Source organism: Gracilinanus agilis, chromosome 1 (assembly GCF_016433145.1).
Source record: "Gracilinanus agilis isolate LMUSP501 chromosome 1, AgileGrace, whole genome shotgun sequence".
NCBI classification, from domain to species: Eukaryota; Metazoa; Chordata; class Mammalia; order Didelphimorphia; family Didelphidae; genus Gracilinanus; species Gracilinanus agilis.
Genome location: NC_058130.1, coordinates 332,684,751 through 332,710,384, shown reverse-complemented (window position 1 = coordinate 332,710,384; position 25,634 = coordinate 332,684,751). Strand labels below are relative to the sequence as shown.

Here is a 25,634-nt window from a genome sequence, read left to right as displayed (position 1 = left end):
TGTATTCTTCATTAAAATGTAAGCTCTTTGAGGATAAGAACCATGTTTTTGTTTTACTTTGTATGTCCAGGGCGGGCACTTACTTAATAATTACTTGTTGACTGACTGAATAGTGCCCAATAAGGCTGGAATGACAGAATGGGGCTAAATTTCAAAGACTTTTTAACTGCCAAGGAGTTTGTATTTCTTCCTGGGGGTGATAATGAGCTGTTGGAGTTTTCTGAGCAACATGGCAACATGGTCATGTCTATCCTAAAGGAAAATCACTTGAGTGGCTGTGAAGGGGATGGCTGGTAAAGAAGGGAAAGACTTGAAGCAAGGGACACCAAATTGTATGATACTGCATTGAAATGTAAGGGTTACATTTAATGATTGGACAATAATTTTATGAAATTATGTAGTCACCAATATTTATTATATCTCCAGTCAGAAATTTATTTACAAATAGAGAAGAAACAATAAAGAAAAGAAATGTGAGGGAGTTAGAGAGGTTATCTATCCTGTCTTAATCCAGGCAGAGACTAATTAGCTCTCAACCAGGAAGGCTGGTAGTGAGTAATCACATGGCTTCCTTCAAGATGGAAGATAGGCTCTCCAGAAACTAGGAAAGGAGTCAGCCTTTCACTTACCCCACTAAGTAGTCTAGGAGTCCATGTTGAAACTGAGCTCCAAGCCCATAATCCAAGCAGCCTCCAGCGAAGCTCCCTGGAAGACTTTCTTCAGTCTGGAGACTGTCTACATAAGACTGACTCAAGCTGAAGGATTCATGGCTTTTATGGTGACTTTTTTGTCCCTGCCCCTCTTCACAGGGGCCAATCATAGTTTCCAAATTGTCTAGCCCTGCCCGGGGGCAGTGTTTATGGGAACCAGTTCTCACCTACTGGAGGGGTGAATACTCATCAAAAAGGTTCACAGATTCCTGACTGATTGAGTTTCTGAGGGCGTAAACTCTGATCATAAGATTCACAAGTTTGTGACTGAGTTAAAAGGGTGGAGCTCTCTAAGTAAGTGACTTGTAAATTCTCTAAGTACCTTCCTAGCCTCTCACCTAGTAGGGTGTTCCATCTTTTGTTTATTCAATTCAAAAGTAGACAAAGGAGAGTTAATCCTGTCTTCACAATCTAAGTTGGGGTACTTAAGTTAATGTCAACTGAAGTGTTAACTCAAAATAGAAAGGGGAATAAAGAATTCCCTTTTATAAATGTAAACTCAGAAAAGAGAACAAAGAATTCCCTTTCACAAATCTTAATAAGAGGTGATGAGTTACCAAATTAATGGTACTGGCTGTGTCAATGGAAAGAAGAAAATTAAGAGGTAGAAATGACAAGATTTTTCATCTGATTGGGCATAGGATGGAGAGGAGGGTAAGAGAAATGAAGGAGCCAAGGATGACACTGAAATTTTGAGGTTGACAATAAACACAATCTTGATTCTTCCCATTTCTGATGAGGGTAACTCTATAGGACTGTGTAAGTTAAACCTCCCTACAGTAATACAACCAACACCTGTTTAGTAAAAACCCTTTTGTCCTACCCAGCTTCATGGACTTAAGTTTACATGCCTGTAAACACAGGAGGAAATGGAAATGTATTTTAAATACTTTTCTCTCTTGCCCATAGTTAAAATTTTATTTCATGTAAGATATTTTGGTCTTTTTCTTAGGGCCCTTTCTCAAGATGATCAAGATGACACCCACCTCAAAATGGAGGACATAATCCAAACGGTGAGTGTGTCCACAATTTTATCCTCTAATCACAGTAGGTTAAGTCTCTGAGCACCAGTCAGTTACCTGTTACTACCATGTAACCATTTAATTAGCTACATAGACTATATGCTCTTTAAAAAAGCCATTACTAGCTCAAAGGGTATGCATGCTTTAGTAACTTTGGGGGACAGAGTTTCAATTTGTTATGAAGGTTTTTTTCTTTTCGTCTTTCTCAGTGGGAGCAGCAGGAGGAAGGTTTTATGGTTTAAGGTTTACAAATTGCTTTCTCTTTTTAATTAAATTTTTTTCAATGAATAAGCATGTATTTTAATTGGAAAAAATTTAATTAAAAAAAAGGAGAAAAGCACTTCACAAACCTTATACCTTCTCTAAATATGAGATGCTATCGTGTGGGTTTATTCTCTAAAATGAACTTGTCACTGTCTCTGATTCAGGCTCAGAGATGAGTTATATTCAATGATTACTGCTAGGGTTTGAGGAATTGGGTCTTTTTAAAACCTACTTATTTCAGGAGCAGCTGGGAAGCACAGTGGATAGAGTGTCAGACCTGGAGTCAAAAGGACCTGGGTTCAAACTTGACCTCAGACACTTCCTAGCTGTATGGCATGTGAGGAAGTCACCAATTGCCTAGCCCTTGATGTTCTTCTGTCTTAGAGTTGAGTCTAAGAGAGAAAGTAAAGGTTTTTCTTAAAAAGCATCAAACAAACAAAAAAACCTACTTCTTTCAGAAATGAAAGCAGGAAGCTAATGTTTTGCCATAGAAAAAGTGAAGTGTGACAGCATGTCCTCAATAGTCTGGGACAGCACTGACACTGGAAACAAAGAACCTGGGTTCAAATCATGCCTCTGATCCTTTACTACCTATATGAACCTGGCTAAGTGATCTAACTTCTCTAGGTCTCTGTTTCTTCATCTATGAAATGAGCTGTGAATTGTCTTCTGACTCAAGTTCTATTATCCAATGTCAAGATTAAGGAAATGTTGATATAGTTAATATTGGATTTCTCTTGCTTTCTTGCAGCTTGACTGTCCTAAAGCAGAATGCTTTGAAACCCTGTCAGCCATGGAACTTGCTGAGCAGATCACACTGTTGGACCACATAGTGTTCAGGAGCATCCCCTATGAGTAAGTTTCCTCCCCCACCCACGAGACTCTGGAGTGGCCCTTTAGGCAGGCATCCTTCCCTCTAGTTATTTGAGAGGCCAATGCTATTTTTGTGTGGGTAACCTCCGCAGGAGCAGGCTTATACATTAACTCAGTTCTCCCAAAGGGTCTTTCTGAGCCTGTTCTTGTGTGAGAGATGCTGAACACCAGAGACTCCAGGCACTCCTTGTTTCTCTATCTTCTCCTGTGCAGTTGTCCCTAGATTTCACATTCCACAGTGGTCCTTCCCTCGCTTTCTGGGCTAATAGCCTCTTCCCTTTTTACTCACTTGAATCACTGCCAGAATTTCTGTAGTTTTTGCTCTTGCCTTACCCCTATCCCAAGGCAAAACAAACAAACCAAAAAAGGATGGACCTGGGAACCAGGACAGAGAACAGATTAGAGCAGTCCTGTGAAACTCGAATAGAAATGGGGACCACCAGTCCATACCTAGGGACCTCTGTGGACTACATATTGGCTTAGTATTAAAATGTAATACCATCTGGGTTACTGTATTTTTGTTTATCCTGTTAAATATTTCCCAATTACATTTTAACCTGGTTTGGGAAGCACTTGGGAGTATTGCAGGCTGCATGCTTGACACCTCTGGGTTAGAGGATATTTTTGCAAGAGTCAATCAATGGGAATTGGGGAAGCAAGAGGATGAGAATTCAGTTCTAAGTCCAGAAGCTTAACTTTAGTGTGTGTGTAACATATATATCTACATAATTGGCAACATAAATGAGCACTGCAAAAAAATTTATTTTAAAAAGCAGCTAAGCTGGAGATGGGAGATTCTAGGTTCAAATTTAGCCTCATACACTCCTGTGCTGGACGTCACTTCATGCCCATTGCCTAGCCCTTGCTGCTCCTCTGCCTTAGAACAAATACACAGTATTGATTCTAATATTGGAGGTAAGGGTTTAAAAAATAAAAGAATCAGTCAATTAATACTTATTAAGTGCCAACTTTGTGCCAGGCACTGAGCTAAGCATCAGAAGAGTCGCTTTTGTGAAAATGTGAATGAGTTCATAGGCTCAGGAAGTGTTAACCTAGAAGGACCCTGGCTTTGGGCAAATAAGACACTAAATGGTTCCAGCTGAGTGATGCACAGCTCTACCAGATTTGGCATGCCCTGATGTTGAAGGAGATATAGCACCTACTATGAGCCTACTTCCCCAACACCTCAGCCTGGCATTTCAGGTGCCCAAAGGGTAGCTAACTACTTTTTCCCCCTGAAGTCTAAGATGGTTTTCTACTATTATTGCTCTTGAGCCCTCATTGATTACTACCAACCAGACTTAATTATTATTATTATTATTATTTTGGCATATGGTAACTTGCCCAGGGTCACACAGCTAGTACATGTCTGAGGCCAAATTTCATCTCATAAAGATAAATCTTCCTGACCTCCAGTCTGGTGCTCTATTCCCAGCACCATCTAGCTGCCCCTTAATTATCTTTTGAAAAGGAGTGTTTCCTGAGATGCTATAGCAAAAACACTCCTTTCCAAGAATATGACCCATTCTTGCATACAAAGGACCCCTGGGGGAAATGGATTCAAGCTTATAAAAAACACAAGTGACAAAGGGACAAATCACAGTTTCTTATGCAGCTGGTCGGACAGTGGAGAGGGAATTGGCCCAAGCACCAACTAGCTATGTGACCCTGGGAAAATTATTTAACTTCTCTTTGTTCCTTAGTTTTTCCTTCTGTTAAATGGGGAGCTTAACAGTACATCCTTCAGAGGGTTGTTTTGAAGATCAGATGAGATATTTGTAAAAAACACAGCACAGTGCCTGGCATATAGTGTGTGCTATATAAATGCTTATTCCCCTTTTGTCTCAATTATTGGAAGTCTTCTCCCTTTGTGGAGAACTCAGGAGGTTTCCCTTTGGTCTCTGTCGCTCTCTGTAGAGTTGTGAGGGCTGCCTTTCTTCTGTGTCTGGTTCAGTGACAGCAAACCTATGGCACAGGTGTCAAAGATGACACACAGAACACTCTCTGTGAGCTTTAAGCTCCCCCCCCCCCCACCCCAGGTGGTTACTTAAAAGGCAGAGGTACTTGGGCAGAGCTGCTCCCTTACATCTCTCCACTGTGCCTGATGACATTTGTTCACATCACTCACCCCTCTGCCCAGCAGCCCAATGGGAGTGCTTTACCCTGTGTGGGGTAAAAGTTCGCCATCACTAGTCTAGTTTGTCTTTATGCATATCTCTTGGCTCCCAGTGCACATGCTGCCGTCTTCCACTGCTGCTCCAGAGACATCACCATCAAAACAAATGGGAAAATCCAATTCTTTCAGCTTTCCAAATGTCCCATGACTTTCCATCACTGGGGAAGGAGACAGGAGAAGAGAGTTCTCCTACTCCTCCCCCACTGATCTTCTCTTGGAGACTTGGTTGCTCCACTATTAGGTGATCCTGTTATTATAATGCCAATTTACAAATTGGCTTGCTATTTACCCAAGCCAAGGCACAACCAATCCTCTGCATTTAGCCCCAAGACATTTCTTTGCTCTGTGGCAGCTCCTCCCTCCTTCTCTTCTTTTCTTTCTTCCATCTTAGAATCAATATGATGTATTGGTTCTAAGGCAAAAGAATGGAAAGGACTAGGCAATGCGTGTTAAGTGACTTGTTCAGGGTTACTCAGTTAGGAAGTTTCTGAGGTCATATTTAAACCCAGGACCTCTAATCTCCAGGCCTGGTTCTTTATCCACTGAGCCATCTAGCTGCTGCCCCCACTTCATCATCTGCTTTTATTCAGTTTACACATAGTTTAGTCCTTTGATTGATTCCATTACTTAATCAAAGAGATGTTTTCCTTAATAAAGTTATCAGGATATGGAGCATCTTGTCAGTTGCTTTAATTGGGGTTGAGGAATGTGGGACATCCCTCTTACAGATAAGAGGAAAAGAAACCAAAAAAACTGTTCAGGATTAGCAATTTTTTGTCTATGTGCCAGGTTTGGGGAACTCACACCAAGTCTCTGACTTACCTAAAGCTTAGCTGCATGGTAATATTTCTAGTTTGGCAACAGTACTTGGATTCTCTATCCATTTATTTATATTGTCTTTCCCAGCAATCAGAGATGTCTCTGTAGTGATCCCAGGACAGGGAAAGTGCAAACATTTGTATAAAAAAATGAGAAGCTGAAAAAAAATCTTTCTCTTACTGACCCTGAGGTGGTAAAACTTGATCACTTAACCCTTGAGCTATTATTAATGTCAGAATTAGAATGGAAATCTCCTAAGGTATTCAATAAAACCAAAATGGGACATATTAATCCTGGACAGTGCCTAGAAGTTTTGATAAATTTAACAGTATCAAAATTAATCATTAGAAATGACTTTATGAATAAGGTACTATATAAGTATGAGCCAGTATCATCATTACTATTATATTTTTAAAAAGCTAATTGACCTTCACTGTTGTTTGTTTATTTTTTTATCTTTCAGAGAATTTCTTGGGCAGGGTTGGATGAAATTGGATAAAAATGAAAGAACACCCTACATTATGAAAACCAGCCAGCACTTTAATGATGTGAGTAATCATAAAAAGTAAAGGACTTTGGAAATGCTCCAGGAATATGAATGTCAGGGTATAAAATTTCTCCTTTAAAACAAATGCTTTTTTTTAAAATCCAGAAGTGATGGAATGTTAAAATTAACTTTAAAATCCTCCAAAAGCACAAAAGGATGCAATTACTTTCAGTTTCATGACTTAATATCTAGTATTTGTGTGCCATGCCTGATTCAGGAAGACTCATCTTCTTGAATTCAAATCCAACCTGAGACACTGTGACCCTGGGCAAGTCACTTAATCTTGTTTGCTTCCATTTCCTCAATTGGAAAATGAATTGAAGAAGAAAATGGCAAACCACTTTAATGGTCCCACTGCCAAGAAAACCATAAATGGGGTCAGAGAGAGTGGAACATAACTGAAAAACAATTGAACAACAAATATTTTATCATCTTCTATTTTCTGTTAAATGGGATTCTTTGTATGCTATATATAATCAACAAAAATATCCCATTCACTGGCCCGCCCAGAAAGCTGCTATAACTGAATTTCCCTTTCCCCAGTCTAGAGATGCATGAGGTTTCATTAGTTAATTTTTCTACAGAGCTTAACTAACTGCAGAAAGTTGCATTGCAAATAGTATTATCAAGGCATTTATCATCTCCCTTTTATTGTCTGTGTTAAATAACACATGTGTTTCTCCCAAATGTTTCCCTTTAAGTCTCATTTCTTCTTGATTTTCTGTGTTAGATGAGTAACCTTGTGGCCTCCCAGATAATGAATTATGCTGATGTCAGCTCCCGGGCCAACTCTATTGAGAAATGGGTTGCTGTTGCTGATATCTGTCGCTGCATGCACAACTACAATGGAGTGTTGGAAATCACCTCCGCCTTAAACAGGAGTGCAATCTACAGGCTGAAGAAAACCTGGGCCAAAGTCTCTAAACAGGTAAATGAAGATGAGCTGCAGACATCATTCCAAAGATGACTTTCTCTTAAGAAGTAGAAGCCCCTGAACTGAGTGCCAAGATAAATAAAACTAATTAGGAACTCATTAAGTAAAGTGAGCAGTGCAGTTGCCAATGTGAGGTGCCCACTTGAGTAATTATTGTGTTCTTGACATTAATTAATTTCTCTTCTCTTCATTTTCAAACCAGTAATTTTAAGGAAAAATTATAATTTAAAGCAAAACATTCACAGAAATTTTGGGTGAAGATAACCTAATTTCATTGGTTAGAACATGTTTCTACAAATCCCTAGGCTCAGCGAGCTTCCAAAAAAGCTCACTTGGCTGCTGTTAGTCTATTTTTTTTGTTTTTGTTTTTTAAACCCTTAACTTCTGTGTACTGGCTCCTTGGTAGAAGAGTGGTAAGGGTGGGCAATGGGGGTCAAGTGACTTGCCCAGGGTGGCACAGCTGGGAAGTGTCTGAGGCCGGATTTGAACCTAGGACCTCCCGTCTCAAGGCTGTCATGTGTGGGTAACTCATCTCCCCTCCCCACCAAGGGAGGTGGGGATGACATTATCATGGGACTAGAGTTTTAACTATGAATGGGCTTGAGCTAATTCCATTTACACAAGGCCTGACTCTCAATCCACTGAGCTACCCAGCTGCCCCGTTAGTCTAGTTTTAAAAAAATTTTTCTCCCCAATTAATAAACATCTACTTTCTTCCTCCCTTTTCCTTCCCCGAGGGGAAAAAGAAATAAAATGAAACTCCTGCCACAAATATATATAATCAGGCAAAACAAATTCTTGCATTGGCCATGTTCAAAAGTGTGTGTCTTGTCCTTAATATCCTGCCCATCACTTCAACATCAGGAGTCAGGTAGCATGTTTCATCATGAGTCCTCTAAAATTATAGTTAATCATTGCATTGATCAGAATTCTTGAATCTTTATATTAATGGGTTATAGAATTATACCTTGTTCTCTGGTACTGCTAACAACAATGCATTAATGAAACATGAGATTCAAGTTATATCCCTACGCCTACCACTTCTTCATTTACACACACACACACACACACACACACACACACACACACACTCATACTCATACTTCCCATGTGAGAAAAATTCCCCTTCCATTTCCTTCTCTTTTCTTCCCTAGTGTTTACTTTCCCCTCTTCCTTTCTACTCAGTTCCGATCTTTTCATTAAGAATGGTTGGAAGAAATCTAGCTCATTAAAGATCCACTTTTTTCCTCTGTACAATTATACTCATTTTTTTCTGGGTTAGTTATCTTCAGTTTTAAACCTATGTCTTTTGGAATCTCATTGCATGCGCTATTCTTTTATAGTGTTAGCTGCTAATTTTTGTGTGATCCCAACTATTGTGGTCCCTTAGTTCTTGAATTTTTTTTTCAAGCTGCTTAAAGTATTTTCTCTTTGACCTGGAAGTTCTGGATTTTGGCTGTGACATTTACAGGACTTTTCATTTGGATGTTTCTTTCATGTAATGCACAATGTTCTAAGAGATCTAAGTAATTTTCTTTAGTGATTTCTTGAAATCCAGGTTTCTGTTTTTTTTAAAGATAATCCATAATTCTTTGATTTATTTTCTAGATCAGTTTTTAAAAAATAAGATAACCTATTTTTTGGTTTTCTAATTTTTTTAATTTAATTTTTTATATTTCTTTTTTTTTTGTTTGGTACACTATAATTTTCAGGAAGTATGTTATTTGGATTAACTTTTATACCTCGCATGCTAAACTATTAGTTCTCTTTTCAAAACTCTGTTTCTTTACCAATTCTTTCCTTGATCCCTCTTATTTTATTGATATTTTAAAATTCATTTTTAACACTTGCACTGTTTCTTCTAGGGATTCTAATTGATTTTGCAGATTATCTTTGTTTTTCTTTAAGGCTATTTGTGGATAGCGTTCTTTCTCATAAGTCCCTCAGAATTGTCCTGGATCATTGCATTGCTGCTAGTACAGGAGTCCATTACATTCAGTTGTGCCACAGCGCATCAGTCTCTGTGTACAATGTTCTTCTGGTTCTGCCCTTTTCACTCTGCATCACTTCCTGGAGGTTGTTCCAGTTCACATAGAATTCCTCCAGTTCTTTTGAGCACAATAGTATTCCATCACCAATAGATACTACAATTTGTTCAGCCATTCCCCAATCGAAGGGCATGCCCTCGTTTTCCACAATTTTTTGCCACCACAAAGAGTGCGGCTATAAATATTTTTGTACAAGTCTTTTTCCTTATGATCTCTTTGGGGTACAAACCCAGCAGTGGTATGGCTGGATCAAAAGGCAGGCATTCTTTCAGGGCCCTTTGGAAATAGGTACAATTCATTTTAACAAATATTTGATGAACACTTTCCATGTGAAAAGAACTGTGGATAGAGAATAAATATATACATGAATATAACATATATATACATGTGTATATTATAGATAGCATACATGTGTGTAGATAGATATGCTATGTGTTTCTATACACACATATACATTTTTAAGACATAGTTCTAGCCCTAATGGTACTTGCCATCTAGTTGCTTTAAACTATGACTTAGGGGCAGCTAGGTGGCTCAGTGGAATGAGAACAGACCTAGAGAATAGAGGTCCTGAGTTAAAATCTGGTCTCAGATACTTCCTAGCTGTGTGACCCTGGGCAAGTCACTTAACCCCTCATTGCTTAGCCCTTACCGCTTTTCTACCTTGAACAAATACACATTATTGATTCTAAGATGGAAGGTAAAGACTTAAAAATAAATATTTTAAACCCTTGTTTTAAAATTCTGGCTTACACATAAGTACATGAAATTTTTGACAGAATCAATTGCATATAATGTATATGATATATATTATATTTATGTATATAAGATATATAATATATCCTATTATATAGTGTATATAAATTCAATCAATCAATCAACAAGTATTTATTTACTAAGTACCTACTGTGTGCCAGATGCTAGGAACAGAAATTCATCTGTTCATCTAAAGCTTACATTCTTATGGGAGAGACAAGAAGAACTTAAATAAGCATAGAATAAATAGAAAGAGAATAATACAAAGTGGTTTGAGAGGGAAGGTGCCAACAGTTGGAGGAAAGGCTCCATACAGAAGGTAGTGATTGACTTGTACCTTGGAGGGAGAGGGGGATTCTATGAGGCAAAGGAGGCTCAAAGATGCTTCGGGTGATGGGTAAGGAGAATTGGACAAATCAAATTCCCCGAACTGTTAGTGTATTGGTGCCTGAGGAGATACAAAGAAATTAGACATGGACTCTGCCTTCCTAATGAAAACATGATTGAATACATTGTTCTAAATTTTGAAGGTACTTCAGGCAAGTCTGGTCATTAAATAAAATGAGTAACAATTTATTAGCTGGTTTGGTGCATCCACTCAGAGCTGCCATTGACAGAGGTCAGGCTCTGGACAGGTGAGATGACTATCAGGATCTCCAAATGATACCCATTTTGAAATGGGTTCAGATACTGATTCAGAGAACCTTCTTTTAACTACTCCTGTAGAAAACGATCTGACTTAGATCAGATACCATGATAAAATATAGAAATAGCCTACAAGTGACAGTTTGCTGATGAATTTAAGTTCTGAAGTGTCTTGGTCTATATTGAAAAAATATGAAACAGTTGCCATGTCCTGGGCACTGTAACTGGCCCAATATTTGCTCTTGTCATACTGTGGCCCTTGCTTGAGGAGTTCATGATATCAGTGTCACAAGCCTGCTTCTTCCTGAAGTAGATAAAACATTTTGTGTTTTTTCTGTCTTTTGGCAACTCATAGTCTGAAAACAACTGCTGTAGAAGGATTTATGGAATGTTAATTTTTTTTCTAGACAAAAGCTCTTATGGACAAACTTCAGAAGATTGTATCTTCAGAAGGAAGATTTAAAAATCTCAGAGAAACACTCAAAAAGTATGTTTTCTTAATCAGTAAAATTATCCATAAAGTACAAAAATACATCACATGTTAAGGATGAGAGAGCTGGCTTTAATTTTGCTTTCAAATGATTGTTAAAAATAAAAATAACTTGACATAGTTTTAAACTAAAATAATTTAGCTTGTTTTCGGTGGAATTTGTTTATACTGCCCAGACTTAAAGTTTCACTGAACTAATTTCAGGTTTCTTTTCATTTTTCTTACATGTACAATGAACAAGTATTTTATTAAGTAACTGAAATGCCAGGTACTATGCCTTGTCCTAAAGATTAAAAGCCAAAAATACAGCAGTCCCTGCCATTAAGAAGCTTATATTCTATCGAAGGAGACAACATTTACATATGTAACCATAGACAAAATATAATAAATAAGTAAAAAAACAATTAGGGGAAAGGGAGCAGTAGTAGCTGGAAGCATTAGGAAAGATTTTCTGCCAGAAGTCCCCCATGAGTTTTGAAGGAATTAAAGGTTTCAAAGGGGAGGAGGTCAGGGGGTACAGCATTCTAGTAAAAGGGGTAGCCAGTACTAAGGCTTCAAGATTGAGTTTCATATCTGAAGAATAGCAAGAAGACAGTTTATCTGGACTGGAAAATATAGGAACAGAAATGACATATATTGAGATTGAGACTGGAAAGTTAGGTTTGAGCTAAGTTGTAAAAAAAGGCTTCAAAACAGAGTAGATATTTTTTTCCTAGAGGTAATAAGGAACCATTGGAGTTTATTGAGTAAAAGAGAGGCAGACTTATGGTTTAGGAAAATCACTCTGGCAACTGTGTGTAGGATCAGATTGGAGTAGAGAGACATTGGAGGCAGGCAGATCTATTAGGTGGTTAATGCAATATTCCAGGCAAGACTCAGGATGGTGGCACTGTTGTATTGTGAGACATTGTAGAAGTAGAAGCAAGATCTAACAAGTGATTAGATATGTGATTAGATGTGTGGAGGACAAGAACCAAGAATAATGCCAAGATTGTGGATCTGGATAAGTAAAAGGATGGTGGTTTCCTCAACAGAAATTGAGTTTAGAAAAAGAATGGGTTTGGTGGGAAAGAGAATGGATTCTGTTTTGGATATACCAAGTTTGAGATACCTCTGACCTATCTAGTTCAAAATGTCAGATAAACAGTTAGTGATGAGATCTTGGAGCACAAGAGAGAGATGACTGGGATACTGAGAACAGAAGAGAGATCCCACCCATACAAGCAATATTTCTGTGGATCTGCTGCCCTTTCTCATGGTCATTTGTCCCCATCTGACTGATAAAAACTCATAGTTATCAGAGTTACAGAATTACAAAAATGAGTGACACTTTTGAACCATCAAAATCTGACCCTAGTTAACAGATGAGAAAACTGAAGCTTGGGAAAGTGAGGATGTGTCCAAGTTGGCACAGTTAGTGACAGAACGAAGGACAGGTTGATGACTCTAGAATAATGTCAGAGATAAGAGACGAGAGGCAGTAGGGTATAGGGGATTGGGATCAAGTCTTGTGTCTGACACACACTGTCTGTGTGATGCTGTGGGCAAGTCACTTTGGGCTAGAAGCAGCTTTCTAGGTCTATAAATTGCAGAAATGGTGGTGACCTGCACTGATCTGCTATTGTCATTCTGTCCTTTCAATTATGTCCGACTCTTCATGACCTCATGTGAGATTTTCTAGGCAAAGATATTGTAGTGTTTGGTCATTTCCTTCTTAACTCATCTGGGACATATCTCTTTCATTGAAATCTACCCATTTAAAGAAGATAACTGAATAATAAAAGGAAATAAATACCAGTGTTGGGAGATCAGAAAGGCTTGTCCCCCAAAAAGCATAAAGTAGATTCTAATCAAAGAGAAGAGGGCAACAGGTGTTTGCATGATTTAAAGATCATTTAAATGATCACTAAAAGAGAAAAAAATGTATGGGGCTTCGGTGGAAGAGGTCTGACTTACTTGATGAATGAATCCTTTATGGTTGCTGATTTTTCTTTAATTAGGTATGGGACAGAGCTAGTTTTTAAAAGTTTCAATTTCCTTGAATAAAGATTGCCTGGTAGAGGGACCAGGCTCAGTAAGAAGACCTGAGTTTAAGACCTTCTCTGATATTTACTAATTGTATGACTATGAGCTTAAGCTATCTCTCCATATTAGTTTTCTCATCTATAAAATGGGTATAATACCTATAGTACTTAAATTATAAGGTGGTTATGAAAATTAATTAAGAACATAGGGGAGTGCTTTGAAAACCTTAAAGTGATATATAAATATCATAAATACCAGAAATATCCATTTTTGTTGACTACAGAATGAAATATATTTGTGAAATAACTTTGATTGACTTGGAACTATCTCCCTCTGCCCAACCCAGCAATTGTAACCCCCCTGCAGTCCCTTATCTTGGAATGTACCTAACTGACCTGGCATTTATTGAAGAAGGAACACCAAATTTTACTGAGGAAGGCCTTGTCAATTTTTCAAAAATGAGAATGGTAAGTGACTGGCTTTAAAAAAATTCATGTGATTTTTTTTTAGTACTTTGAAAAAATAAAGCACTTTTACTAATTCTCAATTTCTGAGTTGAGTTCCTAAAAGTACTGAATAAAGACTGAAGATAGGAAAAACACTTTTTGGTTTCTGGAATGGCAGAAGCCTGAGCATCTTCAGGCTGCTTCCCTTAGCTGAAGGACTGGTTAAGAATTTGGCAGTGACACACACGCAAGCTAGTCATTGATGGAGAATGACAATTCTCTGAATATTTGCTGGCTGCTGGACACATAGAAGGCAGTGGAGATTAGTTGTAGTTATTGACAGCAGTGGTTCATCTGGAAGGATAGAGGGACCAGCCTGGTCCAATATATAACCTGGCTTATTTGTCTTAGTGAGTCTGGTACATTTCAAAGATTCTGTTGAAGTTCCCGTCTTTCCCTTGCCTTTAATGTTATCTAGTATTCTTTTAGGTATTTAGTATCTCTAGTTAGAAATATTTAGAACAGTGAGGTAGTACAGTGGATAAAGAGCTGACCCTGGAATTTGGAAGACCCCAATTCAAATTCAGCCTTGAGACACTAGCTTTGTGACCTTGGGCAAGCCATTTAACCTTGTTTGCCTCAGTTTCCTCATCTGTACTATGAGCTAGAGAAGGAAATGGTAAACCACTCCAGTGTCTTTGCTAAGAAAACCCCAAATGAGGTCACAAAGAGTCAGACATGACCAATGACTAACTAATAAAAAATTTTGCATATACCTTGTACCTCTATTTGTTATCTTCCATCTTTTCAGACTGTTTGGCTGCTAACTTCCCATTTCCCTCTATCTCTACCATGTCCCCAGGTAACTCTTCCTACCACATTTCTGCCAATTCCACAGAAATCTCACTGATTTTCCACAACTTTGATCATGGATTACATCCCCATCCTCATTCAGTGTTAGGGAGAACACAATACAATTAGTCTGTTGATCAGAATAACGATTGAAAAAATATAAAATAATGCAGCTACCCTAGAGACAAAGAAACACCAATTTGGAGGGAATATAAAAATGAAAACAAAGAGCATATGAAGATTGGTCCTCAGAGTCTGCTGTTCCCCAGGCTTCCTTTTTCATCTACAGCTCAGGCTCTTTAATCTGTGCCAAGTTTTCCTCTGAAGTAGATGTCATACGATTGTGTTGAAGGTATATAGGTCAGTAAAGAAGGAAAAATGGAATGTAGAAACCAAAAGGGGCAAAGACTCTGCCATCTTGGTAGATGGAATAATTGACTTCTCTGGAAAAATAGCCATAAGGGTTTTTTGTTTGTTTGTTTTACAAGATGTATAGATAGATGTGCATCGGCCATGGGTGGGGGGAGTGCGGGGGGTGAAGGGGAAAGTAGGAGCATGAATCATGTAACCATGTTCAAAATGAATATTAATAAATGTTTTAAAAAAAAGCCAAGTAGGCGGAGTATCTTGGGCAAGATATAAGAACCAAAACATGGTGGTAGTGAGACAGGGGGCAGGTTTCTCTGCCATTTTTTGGCTTGTGAAAGAAACTCTCTCCCGATAGGCAGCAGTCCCAGCACTTATCTATGTAAGCCATCTCTGGCAAGCAGGTCAGGGACCACAAAGGGCTGGGAATCTAGGAACTAAGACTTGCAAACTCAGCCAAAGACTTTAGGTAGTTAGTCTGGTAACCTTATTTCTCTTTTTCTTTCTCTTCACTAATAAATACTTATAAATTTAAAAAAAAAGATGTATAGATAGAGTGAAATATAAACCTTTTATTTCTTTGCTAGATATCACATATTATCAGGGAGATACGCCAATTCCAGCAGACTTCCTACAGGATAGATCACCAACCAAAGGTAATATGGTATTTTGACATGTGTGTTATGCTCATCACAGAATCTGTGCTTAAATCTGAGCCCCAGTTCCAGAAGACATTGACTGACCTATGCACCAATAGGGCCTTCCCCCATAAGATAATGAGAAGATCCTAGGAGATCTTCTGAGAAATGACATAAAGGCTGCATTCCTCAAAGCAAATACCACAGGCTTCTGGATCTTAAAAGTCACCTTGTACCTACTGCAGTGCAGCATTCATTTTCAAATACCTAAAGCTGAAATGCCATCATACTTGGCCTGCAGATGCATTTATATATTTGTCCCAGTCCAGCCATTCCAGGAAAGTACTCAGCCCTTTCATTCTCATTTATATTGTAGAATATGAAGGCTTGGGAAGACTAGAATCATTATAGAAATGAGACTACTTTCAAGATATTTCATAGGAACCATGGAAAAAGATTCTAAATTAATTAATCAAATAAATAAAGAAAAAAGAAAGAAAAGAAAGTAATGGAGAGATAATTACAAAAAAATATTTCATAGCACACCTTGGCTTTTTTATTTTATATTTTAATATATAATGTTTAATTTAATTAATATTCATATATTTAATTAATATATTTAGTTTAATGAATACAAATACATTTAATATATTTCATTTAATTAATATAAATATATTTAGACTATTTAGTTTAATGAATACAAATATATTTAATATATTCCATTTAATTAATACAACTATATTTAATATATTCCATTTAATTAATATAAATATATTTAATATATTCCATTTAATTAATACAAATATATTTAATATATTTATTTTAATTAATAAAATATATTTTTATATATAACTATATATAGTGGGTAGCTTCCAAATTTTCACCAAAAGAAATAATGTCCAAATTAAAAAATTTTTACTGGTAAACACTCAAACACAAACAAGACCCAAGGAACTTATATTCTAATGGGGGAAAATAGCATATAAAGGAGAACAAGAAAGTGGGGGAAACAAAAGGAGAGGACCTGCCAAGAGTTGGGGCTGTTGCAAAGGTCAAATTCAAACAGTGAGTAAATCCCAACAGAAAAGACTAGGTTTTTTTTTTAAACCTTTATCTTCCATTTTATTATCAATACTATGTTTTGATTCCAAGTTAGAAGAGGGGTAAGGGCTAGGCAATGTGGCATAAGTGATTTGTCTCCCATGGTCACAAAACCAGAAAGAGTGTGAGCCCAGATTTGAACCCTTGCCTCCCATCTCTGCACCTGGCTGTCCCCAGGACTAAAACTTCAGGCAAAGATTTTGTTTCTCTGAGAATTTGAGCAAACGAATTCTGGATTTCCCTCGTTGCTACAGGTCACTCAGTACTTGCTGGACAAAACTCTCATCATAGATGAGGATACGCTATATGAGCTGTCACTAAAGATCGAGCCTCGACTCCCTGCTTGAAGAGCCAGCTTTGCCCCTGAATCTACAGAGAGCATCCATGTGAAGAGACCGAACTGTGCCTGCCATGCCTGCACCATGGGTGGGGAAGGGATGGGATTTCAAGCTCCATACTCCTCTGACCACGACAGAGGCTCCCAGAAATTCTGTCTCAAGCCAGGAGAACAGAGCTGTTTAGGGGTGCAAGGCCAATGCTTCAGACTTGGGCAGGAGGCTGGCAAAGTCACTACTTTGCAAAGCAAGAATGGTATTTGCCTCTTAAAGAAAGGCCTGAGTAGACAAGGAAGGCTTTAGTCACCTGGAGTGGCAGTTGCTGATTTCTTGGGGGTAATAACTAAGGAGGCGAATCTGACTCTACCATGTTCTGTTAAGAGCATGGGGGCAGAGAGAGAGAGAGAGATGTTTCTCTGGCATGTTACTTCACAGGGAACATCTACCAACCCAACCTTAAAATACATAGGCTTTCATTCCATTTACTTTCAAATGAATAAGAGCTAAACAGAAAAATGTCGTCATCTTGGGTGGGAGATGCCCAGCCCCTAAACTGTTTCCGTTTTTTAATAGCATGTGCGCTGTTTCAAATGTATAGATCAATATTTATCTTTAAGTAATCTCATGTTCTGAATTCATCTTTTCAGTCTTTGGGTGGCTGTACAGGAAGACAGAGGCGTTGGGGGTGGGATGGGGAAAGAGAACAAAAGATGAAATAAATTTGACTCAATAGAGATGGATTCTCAGACTCTGCTGCTTCTGGTAGAAGTCTGGAAACCCAGTGCATCTCATGGGGAAGCAAATTCTCTTTGTTAGGATGGCCAAGCTCTAGGTTGCTGAAAGAATGGACTGTCCTAGTCCTAGTCATCCGCCTGACTTCTCGAGGCTCAAGTGCTCTGGCTGCTCACTCCCATTTTAGAACACTGTCCCCCTTGGAGATCTCTTCCTTTCCTCCTTGCTTCCCACTACCCTTTAGAGGGAGCTGCAGGAATGATGTGCAAATGATGGCTTTAATTTTTTTTTCTTTGCTCCTTGCTCAATATTGACTCTGCTTGTTTTCTGTATTTCTGCCTGGAGAATGTGGGATTCTGCTCTGGAAAGGACAGTTTTTGTTTTTAAAGGCAAATGAATCCTGTATTATGAGCATCTATGAACAGAAAAGGTTTTTTTTTAAAATAATACTTTTAAAGTCCTGTGCTACTTACTGCATGATTGGCAGGTGGAATCCCCTCTGGGCAGTCATCTTGGATTGCCCAAAGAGAGACTAAGCTAACTTTTCCCAAAACTATCTGCTAGTGAAGAAATAGGGCCTTGTTTTTGTTTACCTCCCTTCTTTTCTTAGGGAGACAGCTGCTGTTTTTAATTAATAAAGGAAAGGAAAGGACAGAGGAAAAGATATTGTTACCTTAGCCTATCGAATCTGACTTAATCTCTTAAAGAGTCATGAAGCTTCTTAATGCTGACAATGAAGAATTGATCAACTTGTGGACTTGATTTTTTTTCTTCTTTATTTGCACTTTAATTATGTCACTAGAGCTAAGAGCTGTCCAATAAATTCCACTGACAGTCTCTTAAGACTAGGTGGAAGGACTAACACTGAGGATGTACCTTTTGTGGCAGTGAATGTCCTCATGTTTTCTGTACCTCAAGGGCCATCTCTGTAAATAACTACATAACAAAACATCAAGTAAATACTAGGAACTCAATTTAAAATCTTTGAAGTCCTTTCCAGAAGCATCATCAATAGTTTTGAATTAACTAGCACGCTAACATTATACCCAAGATGGGTCATTTAGAAATATTCTCTTTTTTCTTTTAAGAAAAAAAATTGCCTGTCCTTTTATAGTATGAAATAAGAGGCTAATGCATCCTGATGCATGATAAGAAGCATGGGTTCTTTGGATCACAATAACATGCAACTGTATAGATCATTTATCAATTGTGCATAATACGGAATTTGAAATTAACAGCTGCCAACTTCATATAATACTACAAAGTCTACAGTGGAGAAGGAAAAAATAGATTGCCCCATTTTTTACTAGAAACACTCTTGCTGCTTGCAAAAAAAAAAGATAGAGTTGCATATATGAGAATATGAAATCAGAAGGTGGTGTATTATCAAGATACTGGCTAAATAATGATAGAATCAGAGTATAGGCTACAAGTTCTTCCCTGTGGGGCCAGACAGGCTCCAGCAGTGAAGGAAGGACTATTTGCATCCTGACTATGTGTACCCATTACATTTTTCTCCTGATTTCCCATCTACATCTGAATTGCAAATTAGGACACATTTTATTTCTTTGTTCTAAATGGCTCACTGTCAATACACAAACTCTCTAACCATGTTAAATATAGATTATTAGAGAAAAGTGGGAACCAGGAATCTCTTAAGTGGTCATCCTGCTAAAACAGGTTCAAGGGATGCAGTGATCCAGTAGCTACTTTCAAAAAGTATTCTTTATTGCTTCCTCTGTATCTGCAGAGGCCAAGCTGGCACCATTACCAACCACATTCCCTGTCCATATTTGGCTCATATCTTCCAGCCCAGTGGTTCTTGACCTTTTCTTGTGTCACAGACCAGACTCCCCTATGACAGTCTGGTGAAGCCTACGGATCCCTCTCAGAATAATGTTGTGTTTTTTTTTAATGCATAAAATTCAAAGGGAAACAATTACATCAGAATTAGTTACTAAAAATTGTTCTTAAAGCTCACACAGTAGATTAAGAAGCTTTGCTCTAGAATAAAGGGCAAGAGCTGTGTGAAGGGATAAATGGGGTCCAACATCATGTTTATACAGTTATAAGCCTCTTGTAACATGACCCACACCTGAATAGGATTACTATAAATGGGTTGAGGAAGAAATATATCCTCAGAGAAGGTCCTGAAGATTATTTTCTTCTCCATTTTTAAGTCAACGGATATAGGAGACTTTTATAAAGAAAGCTTTATGATGCTTTCATTCAGTGACCAAACTAGGACCATCTTGTTGAGTCCTTGTCATTTTTCCTTGGCATATATGAAATATTGTAGGCCATGAGCTGTGGTAACCACTACCTCCTTTAAACCCTTGTTGTTCCTTTGTTGTTGGATAGTCAGTCCCATCAGGATATGGGACCACTTTTGGCTTCTGATTATATGCGTTGTCACTTCACTTCCAAATGGAAGACATAAGAAAAATGTAAAATATTTTTGATCCAAACTACAAATGCCCACATAGGGAAAATGTTCACAATATGTATGTGCATAAGTCAAACTCTAGTCTCATGCTTCCACCTAAATACCCACAATTTCCATGAAATTATCTTGGAGTTTATAGGGAATATCTTTGGATAAGAAATAAGACATCCACCTTTGCTACAGGAGCTCATCTCTTGCTAAATCAGATAATGTTTTTTGACATAATAAGGCATGAAGTAGAATAGTGTCACCTTTCCTTAATATTTCAGTGAAATAACTCAGTGTGGGTATTTAGAATTGTTTGGGGGCAACTTAATTCAGCCACTATTCAACAAAGCATCTAGTTGTTATTTGGTGAATTTCTATAAAATTGAAGGCTGTCATAAAAACAAAGTAAAACCTTCTGTTCTGATTAATTTGGAATAAACAAAGCATTCTCCAGTTTTGATTTTGTATAGTGAGCAAGCAAGCTTATCTCCTTTTCAAATAAAACAAAATTTTGGCTGGATAAGAGTTTAGAAATTTACAAAATTTTAAGGAATGGTTTCTTCTACCTTATTTATGATGAATAGATTCTATTTCCAAATTGACCAAAATAAACATTCTATTTACAAACTAGAGTATTTATTTGTTTTTATCTAGCATAAATTGGCCCACTGTCCTCGAGTAAATCTCTTCTATGATTATTAAATGTACTGTGTATGTATGTATATATAAATACATACACATACATATATATGATAGATATGGGTTGTGTATATGTGTGCATACATTCATATATATGTGACCTTAACACATATATCTGACCTTAATAATGAAATCATATTTGCAACACTATCAAAAAGAGTTACAAGGATAGAGATGTTATGTTAAAGAGAAAAATCCTAGCTCATATTCTAAGAGGGAAGAACCATTAGCAAAGTCATATATTATCCTTCCATCCAGGCTCAAATCAGAAGACAAATTGCTAAACTGGCAGCTTATGCTGTGATTGTAAATGTTAGCATATGAACACGTTGGTTGGACCTGGCATCCTGGTATGAAATAAAACACTAATTGAAACATTCTTCAGTTCAAAAATCAACCACTGTTTCATGTATCAGGTCATCAAAGGCCTGTAACCAAAGCAGAGCCAATTATCTTGGTTTATTTTCCTTTTTTAAGTATAATCAGGTAGATCATTTATGAATGTTATATGTCCTTTCTGTCACCATGTAGCATGGCATAGCTATCCACCCGCATAGCAGGAATGTGTCATAATTGGTCCTTTCAAGGAAAAACTAATGATATTGAATTTTTATATGCATCATTTGTATTTTATCATTATATCACCCTCCCTTGTCCCTTTTATGATCGATTTGATTGTGTAGTCCTTTAGATGAAAAAAAAATCTGTGTTTCTTGGAAAGCACACTGTTAATATCCAGTCACGTTGTGTCTCCACTGACATCTGATATATACTTGATATTTTGACAGAAAGTTTTTGCTTCGTGTAGTAAGGCTTATTGACTTAAGAGGTGCAGATTGTGCCTATATGCAAATTAAATATCTTTTCTCAAATTGTAAGCCTTCTTATCGTGTTTGTTTTATTTTACCCCTGTTAAATCCTAATGATCCTTTAAAATCCCATTTTAATGTTACCTCCTTCAAGATATCTTCAAATTCTCCTCACCACTGGCAATGACCTTTCCCCTCTGACTTGAGAACACTTGGTTTCACACTTGTTAAGTGTGTTTATCATACAATATTGTAAAGAATAATTATATGTTTGTATTTCACCAGACTGTAAGCCCCTTAAGGGCAGGGGCCATGTCCTCCCTAAACTTTGTATATTCCCTGAAAATATCTAGCATGGTGCTCTTCCCACTGTAAGCACTTAATAAATATAAAATTTCAGCCAAACCTCCTCCCATAACTACAAGTGGTTTCATTTTTAACAGAACTCCAAGCCCCCAATTTAGAAGGAAATCAGTGAAAAAGTAGACCTTTGTGTTATATGAAATATATGAAAAATTCTTTGTTTATAAAGTCAAGGTAGCACATAGTGTAATAGATGCCCTTGGAATAAGGCTTCTGAAATGACAAATTCTGTGGCTATTTGGTCAGTTAAAATAGAGTTAAAATAGTCCCTACTAGGATTAGGTTAGTAGTTATAATAGTGGATCTTGGATCAAGTGGCCAGTTTTCCTGAGACACTTCTAGATATCTTCCTGATAAGTTCTCTAATGATAATTATTTTGAATTTGAACTTTGAATAATTATTTTGAATCTTTGTGTTTTCCCTACAGTAGCCAGACATAAAGTTTAGTTAGTTAGGTGGTACAGCGAAGAGAACACCAGGTCAAGAATCAGGAAGAAATCGGTTCAAGTCACATAATAACTGTGTGGGTAAGTCGACTGCTGGCTGCCTCAGTTTTCTCACCTATAAATGATGAAGTTGGATTTAGCCTCCAAGGTTCCTTCTCGCTCTAAATCTATGATCCTATAGTTTTATTATCAGAGGTAGCTAGCCGTCACAGTGGGAAGCACAAAGATTCAGATAATCCTGCACCTAGAATCAGGAAGACTCCTCTTCCTTCTCCTCCTAAGTTCAAATCTAGTCTTAATAGTTATGTGACCCTGGGCAAGATCTATAAAATGAACTGGAGAAGAAAATGGAAATTCACACCATTATCTCTACCTAGAAATCCCCAAATGAGGTTGCAAAGAGTTGGACGGGATTGAACAAACAAGAAACAAAAATGGTTTTAGCCCTTCACACGACTTCAATTATTAGCTCTATACAGATGACTGTCAGATGTAGATGTGCAGACCAGATGTCTCTCTCAAGTTCCAGTCCCTCATTTCCATCTGCTTAGAAACATTTACAGAATCTTAAATGTATTACATCTAAAATTAAGCACATCATCCCCTTCTCCCCAAAAACCCCAAGCCATACTTGCAACTTCCCTATTTCTGTTGATTATATATATACAATTATCCTTCCAGTTACCAAAACTCAAAATTATAGCCTAATTCTTGATTCTTCCATTTCTACAGTCTCTATACATCTACTTAACTGTCAGCTAATGTCTATTACAATTCAGCTCTACTGAATGTTTCTTCATCTCTGTTTGCAATATCCTTCTTCAGATCCTCATCATCTCCCATTATTATCCTGCCTCTGGACATGTCTTTTTCCAGTTATCTGTTAGCCAGTTGCCAAAAGAATCTTGGATTAGACTGTATCATTCCCCTACTCACAAGCCTTTATAAGCTTTCCTATGCCTTTGGATTAAGTACAAACTTCTAATCCAAATCCTCCACAATATTGTCCCAATCTACTCCTCAAGCCATCTTTAATAATACTCCCTTTTATTCACACAGCATTCAGTTGAGTAGGACTGCTAAGTGATTCTTAATCTTGACTGCTTTCTCCCACTATCATGTATTTGTGTAGGTCATCATTCTCTGTGCCTACTCTTTTTTTTAATTAAAAAAAATTGAATTAATTAATTATTTAATTAATTGAGAATATTTTTCCATGGTTTTCCATGGTTTCCATGTTCTTTCTCTCCCTCTAAACCACACCCCCCCCCGAAGCAGACGCACAATGGGTTTTATGTGCATCATTGATCAAGACCTATTTACATTATTTTTTGCAAAATTTATATATTTGCAATAGATTGATCATTTAAAGTCAACATCCCCAATCATATCCCCATCAATCCATGTGATCAAGCAGTTGTTTTTCTTCTATGTTTCTATTCCCACAGTTCTTCCTCTAAATGTGGATAGTTTTCTTTCTCATGAGTCCCTCAGAATTGTTCTGGATCATTGCATTGCTGCCAGTAGAGAAGTCCATTACATTTGATTGTGTCACAGTGTATCATTCTCTGTGTATATTGTTCTCCTAGTTCTGCTCCTTTCATTCTGCATGAATTCCTGGAGGTCTTTCCAGTTCACATGGAATTCCTCCAGTTCATTATTCCTTTAAGCACAATAGTATTCCATCACCAACAGATATCACAATTTGTTCAGCCATTCCCCAATCAAAGGACATCCCCTCGTTGTGCCTACTCTTAACATCTATGATGCATTCCCAGCCTTATCTTATTTCTCCTAGTCCTAGTTTGTCACCCCGTCCTAATAGTTGATCTCTGCCTATTATAATACTATAACAGAATTGTTCATTGTTTAGTCATGTTCTTTTCATTTTTTTGGCCAAGATACCATAGTGGTTTGCTATTTCCTTATCTAGTTCAGTTTTACAGATGAGGAAACTGAGGCAAACAGGGATAAGTGATTTTCCCAAGGTCACTAAGCTGCTAAATGCTTACGGCTGGATTAGAACTCAGAAAGATAAATGTTTCTGACTCTAGACCAGGCACTTTGTCTACTGCAACACTTAGCAACCCATCTTTGCACCTTTAGGACCTACTAATTATGTTCTAATAATGATTAAAGATGGAATTCCATGAAGTGAGTGGCATAAAAATGATATCTTTCATCTGCAGAACCTTTTATGTGTACACTTCTGAATTTTTCTCCACTAGAAGCTGTTTTACAGTGAACTTTATCTTTATTCAAAGGGAAAAACAACTACTTGACTACATTACTGTAGACATGGTTCATAATTTCCATTCCTGTCTTCTTTAGGCCCTGCTAAGAGACCAAAGAAGTAAGAAGTGAGGTTCTTTAGAATGCTGAGATAGAGTATTTGTAGGTTATAGACCCAGGGTTCTTTGTCCAAATTTTTGGATAGATTTCAGAGGGTTCCAGAAGAATGAAGTTTTAAGCTTTCAACTTCATTAAGACCTTTGGAATACACACATATGCATGTATTAAATATGCTACATGTCTTTCTATCATTAATCAACACTTGGCAACTAACCAAACATTTATTTTTAATTTTTACCCAATAATACATTTATTGGGTAATAAATGTATTATTATGCAAAACATACTTCCATATTATTCATTTTTTAACTAAATAATTTTATAAAACCAAAATCCAAATCATATACCCCAAATAAGTAAGTGATAAATTATGTTTTCATCTATATTTCTACTCCAACAATTCTTTCTTTGGAGGTGGATTAGCATTCTTTTTCATAAATCCCTCAGAATTGTCTTGGAACATTGTATGATGTTAGCTAGCATGAGTCTATCACATTTGATCATTCCACAATATTTCAGTCATTGTATATAATGTTCTCCTGGTTTTGCTCATTTCACTCTGCATCAGTTCACATAGGTCTTTCTAGTTCTTTCTGAAATTATCCTGTTCATCATTCCTTTTAGTGCAATAGTATTCCATCACCATCATATACCCAAACATTTATTAAGCACCTACTATGTACTAGGCACTGGTAATACAGAGACAAAAACATTAAGAAAAAACAAAAAATGATAACTCGGTAGCTCTTCT

At 37.3% G+C, this 25,634-nt stretch overlaps 1 protein-coding gene across 3 annotated transcripts in view; it reads left to right on the top strand.

Moving 5' to 3' along the window:
* The window catches only part of RASGRF2 (Ras protein specific guanine nucleotide releasing factor 2), a 337,564-nt gene extending 320,505 nt beyond the window's left edge, over nucleotides 1-17,059 (top strand). For all 3 annotated transcript variants that reach the window (XM_044662962.1, XM_044662957.1, XM_044662951.1), the window contains exons 20-27: nucleotides 1,663-1,723; nucleotides 2,748-2,851; nucleotides 6,328-6,412; nucleotides 7,142-7,339; nucleotides 11,202-11,281; nucleotides 13,656-13,776; nucleotides 15,561-15,629; nucleotides 16,967-17,059. In XM_044662962.1, coding sequence (XP_044518897.1) covers nucleotides 1,663-1,723; nucleotides 2,748-2,851; nucleotides 6,328-6,412; nucleotides 7,142-7,339; nucleotides 11,202-11,281; nucleotides 13,656-13,776; nucleotides 15,561-15,629; nucleotides 16,967-17,059 — 811 coding nt within the window. The remainder of the gene's footprint in view (nucleotides 1-1,662; nucleotides 1,724-2,747; nucleotides 2,852-6,327; nucleotides 6,413-7,141; nucleotides 7,340-11,201; nucleotides 11,282-13,655; nucleotides 13,777-15,560; nucleotides 15,630-16,966) is intronic.
* Nucleotides 17,060-25,634: the final 8,575 nt, after the last annotated feature.